Here is a 5,438-nt window from a genome sequence, read left to right on the forward strand (position 1 = left end):
TTCAGAAGCTGATGTATGAGATGGGATGGGCAGGGTGGCAGGAAGCTTCATTTATTGGTTCCTGAGCTAACTTGTTTTTGCTAGAGGGAGAAAGTCCACAGTGTCTGGGGGGCTGAGTGGGACAGTTGGTGTCTGCAGGGTTTGGGTGTGTTGAGCATTGCGTTTGTGAGAGCTGCAGCCTTGGGGTGTGCTGATAGGAGCCTGGGGCTAGACACTGTGCAGGAGGCAAGAGAGGCCAAGTCAGCCATGGTCTTGAGGTTGGTGTGAGAGGAGGCACAAGGCATCAAGGAAGGAGAGACTCCCAAGATGTTGCACCAGAGGATGTGTTAGAGAGGTTGGTCACCAGGAGCAGGTCTATCCCCCTTTTACCCTTCACCTTGGAATGGCTGAAGATGTTGCCTACAGGAGCAACACGTGTAACTGCTGGAGGAGAGAAAACATGCACAGGCATTTCAGGCGTGCTAAGAACAAGCATTTTCTCCTCCCCATTTCATTCTTTGTTCCCCTTGCAGAGTCATTTCCGGCACCTCTGCTCTCTCGCAGCTCTTGGTGGGGATTTGTGGGTTTTTTGTGTCTCTCTCACACATGCAGGAGGATCAGTCTCAGCATGCACCTCGGCTATCTCGTCCTCGCTGCCTTCCTTAGGCAACCACTGGGTAAGCATTGGCTTTGACTGGAGGCACTATTCCTCTTCCCCCCAGGAGACCCTCACCCCCTCAACAGTTCTCTGCAGGGAGCTGCTCTTCAATTATGGGCAAATGTTGGGAAACATCAGATTGCAAGTGTAGTTTTGCACCTGCTTCCGCAAGGTGCTGTTACTGATAGAAAAGACAAGACGAGACCGAGAAGAAACAGCTCCTTTCCTGATCATCTTAGACTCCTTGCCTTCCTGTTCTCTTGCCAACCGTCCACCTCTCTCTGCCTCTCTCTTCTGATCCATCTAGGCCCAGTGTTTCACAGACATATCATTGCAGAAGCTCTCTTCTATCTCTGCACTACACCTTTTCTGACGCACAGGACTTTTGAAAGCTGATGCAGGCACAGGAAAGTTCTCTCATCGCACTCACATTGTTAGGGTGTCCCAGTGTCTCTCCTGGCTGGCACATGTCATGCAGCATGCCCTGGCTATCCATTCCTCTGCATGTCAGCAATGCCAGGGCTTCCTTTTCCCTCCCCTCCCTTGACCTTGGAGCCTTCTGAGAGCACCGGGAATGGGGAGCAGGGTGAAACTTCTCACAGGAGGTCCCAGGTCCCTCACACGGCTGCAGGTGTCCTGGACCCAGCACAGGAGGGCCAGGCACTGCAATCTCTTTCCTAGAGACTCTGGGCAGCAGGAGAGTCAGGATGGAAGACCTGGGTCATCTTCCACAGCTCTCACACAGCTTTCACACAGCTCTCTCTGGGGGTATCCCTGTGGGAGGCAACTGTCATTCTTGTGCTGTGGGATCCATGTTGAGCTGAGGTCTCAGAGCTCCTTCCCAAAGACACTCACCACCTTGCTGTTCCCATCTATGGGGCTTTGGCTGCAGTACAAGGCACAGGGAGCCTTCTCTCTGACACTTTGCATCCCCTCTTGTTTTGCATCTCGGAGCCTTTCCTTGCACAGTCTCTGACCCTTGCTTTCTTCCAGGCACCATGGGGCAGATCACCGTCACCCAGCAAGAAGGACAAGTCACAGTAAAGGAGAGAGACACCTTCCAGACCACCTGCGCCTACCAGGTCTCTAACTTTTATGGCTTGTTCTGGTACCAGCAGAAGAAAGACCAAGCTCCCCAGCTGGTCTCATACCATGCAACAGCTGGCCCCAAGCGCAGCGGCCGTCTCACCACGTTGCTGAACACCACAGAGAAATACAGCCTTCTGCGGCTGGAGAAAGTCGAGCCCTCTGACAGTGCCTTGTACCTCTGTGCTGTGCAAGACACCGTGGTGCAGGGAGCTTCCTTGGCTGTGCAACAAGCCAGGGGAGGGAGGGCATGTGTCTGTGCAAGGCTGAGCTTGGGGGAAGGGGCCCTCAGCTCTCGCCTGGCAGTGCTGCTTCCCCTGTACACCCAGAGCTCTGCAGGACAAGATCCTCTTCCAGGAAAGGACGGTGTCAGTGGCTTGAAAGGAAGGAGAAGGTGGTGAAAGAGTCTCAGGTTCCCTTACTTTCACCGTGGGTTATGTGGTTATTCTGCCCGATGACTCTGGTGAGGTGCTGGGCAATGCAGGAGGTTGGGACTGCTTGTGCAATGATTCCTTGCTGCTGCTCTTGCTTCATGGTTTTCTCTACCGCACATTGCATCTTCAGGGTTTCCTGCTGGCCTGTCTCTTAGAGTACCTGCTCTGGGATGTGTCCCTCAGAGGTCAGAGTTCAAAACAAGATGAAAAACATAAATAACATCATGCCATCTGGCAATGCTCCTTCCTGGAATTACCTATGATTACAACAAATTTGGAAAATGCTCAGAACTACTCTGTGGACCCTCCAGTTGCCACATGGCGGTGTGCTGAGATCTGGAGGACCTGCTCCCCCCAGTGTCCTCTGCCCATCCTTAGAGCCCTCCTCATTCCCTACCTCATGGGCTTCCCCCAGACCTGCCTCATTGCTTCTGCAGTGGGACCAGGCTGTACAGCTCTATCCAAGATTTCAGTGGGGGAAGACACGACCAGGCAGAAGTGGGCAACAGGCCCTGCCAAGAGAAGAGCTGGCCTTGGGGAAAGCTGCTTCATGCCTGGGGGAAGGCCAGGCACCAGAGAGCAGCCATGGGGGCTTGGGTACTGGCTGCTGTCCTTGGGGTGCCCTGTCTGGTGGGAGCTGAGAGTGTGTGAGAGGCATGAGGGCCCTGGCGTGTTCCCTGGCCAGGCTGATTTCAACATCAACCTGTGAGTTGCCTTAGCCCTGCACATCTGTGTAACTGTTGGGCTGTGCAGGGAACTGTTTAGGGGTAGAGGGTATATAGGTGACCTGTCCTTGCTACCCTTGCCCTTGGGTGCAGGCCATGCTCTCTCATTCTGGGGACAGGTAGGAGGATGAGGAGGAAAAGGTGGGGCTGCTTTAAGGGGTTTTTCTCTACACCGTCCCCACTCCTGCAAGGAGTCCACCAAGAAAAGGATTATGTGGAGGCAGAGGCTGGGATGTGGAAAACCCTAATGACTCTGATGTGGGAAATGAGTTCTCCTGTAGAGGAGGAGGCCAGAGCAGGGAGAGCACCACCAGCTGCAGAAAGTCTGCACCCATTGCCCACAGTGAAGATCCTGCAGGGCATCCATCTGCCTGCCCCGCACAGGGAGAGGGGCCAGCTGATCCCCCAGATTGTCTCTGGGGGTCTTACAGCACAGAAGAGCAGAAGACGAGAAAGAGATGGGAGAGAGAGTAAGGCAGGGGATTTAGCCTTTGGCCAAGTTTTCAGAGAGTCCCAGCCACCCTCCTTTGGAAGGGCAGCACTGGATGCTCAGCTTCTCTGAAACTGACGGCCAGGAGCTCTGTCCTCAGTTCAGCCTGAGCTTCTGGGTTCCAGGCGGTCCTTGTCCAGGCTGTCACCAGTGGCTTTAGCGGCGGGGGGCAGGCAACTTCTGCCACAGTAGCAGCTGGAAATGCCAGAGAGGTCACAGCACCCAGAGGTGACGGGCATTCCATCACAGCTGAGGATGCTGCCAACAGCAGCGGAGGTGGAAGAGCCCACAACGGTGTTCTGTGGGAAGGAGCTGAGGATGGGGCCAGGCAGGGTCACCACCACGGGAGAGGGCTGCATGATGACGGTGGAGTTGTGGCACTGCCTGACACAGGGCTCACTGCAGCTGTTGGCCAGCGGGGTCAGGCCACAGGGCCAGCATGGCAGGCACTGGTCATAGCAGGACATATCTCTGCACTGGAGATGCACCTGGGAGAGAGTGTCAGGAGGAATCAGAGTACAGGGACCTGTGAGGAGCAGCTTGCCATGAGTCTGTCACCCTGCCGTGAGTGTTTCAAAGGTACCTGCTGAGCCAGGAGGTAGGAACTGAGCAGTAAGGCAAAAGGGTTTCTCGGCCTCATCCTGACACAGGACTGCAATGTGTTGCCAGGCTCAACGAGGATGCTGAATACCTCTTGAAAGAAGAGCCTCCTGAGGCATGTTCCAGACACTGTCTTATTCCTTCACCCTTCTTTCCCCTCACACGACAAGCAGCACCAAGACCTAGCACAGGATGGAGGAGCATGCATCTGCATGAGGAAAGGGCTTCAGACCCACCTGGTTCCCAAGGAGAAGGGGGTGAGAGAAGTGGATGAGAGAGCAAGGAGTTGGGCTGGCATTTATGGTGGCCCTGACCTGCCCCAGGACCAGAGGTCGCTTCTATGAAGGTGGCAATTTTCTAAGGTGCTCATGATGATCAGAAAACATCCCAGCTAATGACATGGGCTGGGTGGTTGTTTTCCCTGATGGTGCCTTTTCATTTCCTGGCTTACGCTGTACACATTCCCTCACAGAGGTTTCTTCTGAGTGCTGGGATTGAGAGGTCCCAGGAGTTCCAGGACAGGAATGTGTCAGTGTTGGCAGGAGACTCAGCTCAGGTGCCGGATGGGTGTGGTGCAGGCAGGTGATGTTGGCCTGGGGTACGCTGGTGGGGTTGCCTGGGGCTGCGTTGACAGGAGGGGGCCCTGAAATCCTTGGCTGGTCACCCATGGGCTTCCTTGCTTGAGGACGTGCCATGTCTTTCTCTTTCTCTCACTCCCAGCAGGGTCACTCCAACTTGTAGGGTGCAGGCGGGCTGCACTGCTGGGTTTCATAGACTTTAAATCTCTTACCCATGAAATGAAGCAGCCCTCCCCAAGCCTTGGATATTGAGGGCTGCAAAGGTCATTTCCCCCATTTTTTCAACGCTGCTCAAAATCAAATTTATGTGCGTCCTCTGCTACGACCGCGATATTACAAGGTGGACAGCATGATGCTTGAAGAGAACAAAATCACTTCTTGGCATGGCACACAGATAATCAGAGGAAGGCTTTTGCCTTGCAAAACACCTGAGTTACCATTGCCTACAAGATGTAAGTATTTTGAGAGAGGTCTCCAGTTTGCTTAAGTATTGCCAGCCTGATCCTACCCCTGCAAGAGTACATCTCCCTTGCTCTAGACTTCCTCCCTGGTATCAAGGACATAGGATTCCTAAAGATTGATCTTACTCGTAAAGATTGAGGCACAGAAGGCATTCAGCACCTCAGCCTTTTCCATGTCCTGTGTTGTCAGGCTGTGCAGCATCAGCGAAGGCCCACTCATTCAGCAGTGGGACCACATTTCCCTCAGCCTTCCTTTTGTCACCTGTGTCCTTACAGAAGCCCTTCTTGTTGCCATTGGCATCCCTTGCCAGATTCAGTTCCACTTGAGCTTTGACTTTCCTAATCCCATCCCTGCATGCTTTGACAGTGTCTCTGTATTCCTCACAGGTTACCCATCATTGCTTCCATCTTCTGTATGCTTCCTTCT

General features: G+C 53.8%; 1 protein-coding gene and 1 gene segment (V, D, J or C); one reads left to right on the forward strand and one right to left on the reverse strand.

Annotated features, from left to right (window-relative positions):
* The first annotated feature begins 605 nt into the window (after positions 1-605).
* LOC142404045 (T cell receptor alpha variable 1-1-like) lies at positions 606-5,150 on the forward strand. The segment is given in 4 exon segments: positions 606-656; positions 1,631-1,926; positions 4,915-5,002; positions 5,089-5,150. Coding segments are annotated over 4 exon segments (495 nt in total).
* Positions 3,474-4,640, reverse strand: LOC142404056 (uncharacterized). The gene is made up of 4 exons (XM_075490452.1): positions 4,443-4,640; positions 4,209-4,310; positions 3,956-3,958; positions 3,474-3,860 (listed from the first exon to the last, which is right to left on the reverse strand). The coding sequence occupies exons 1-4, from the start codon at positions 4,638-4,640 to the stop codon at positions 3,474-3,476; spliced, it is 690 nt and encodes a 229-aa protein (XP_075346567.1).
* Positions 5,151-5,438: the final 288 nt, after the last annotated feature.

The sequence above is a fragment of the Mycteria americana genome, unplaced genomic scaffold (genome assembly GCF_035582795.1).
Source record: "Mycteria americana isolate JAX WOST 10 ecotype Jacksonville Zoo and Gardens unplaced genomic scaffold, USCA_MyAme_1.0 Scaffold_66, whole genome shotgun sequence".
NCBI lineage: Eukaryota > Metazoa > Chordata > Aves > Ciconiiformes > Ciconiidae > Mycteria > Mycteria americana.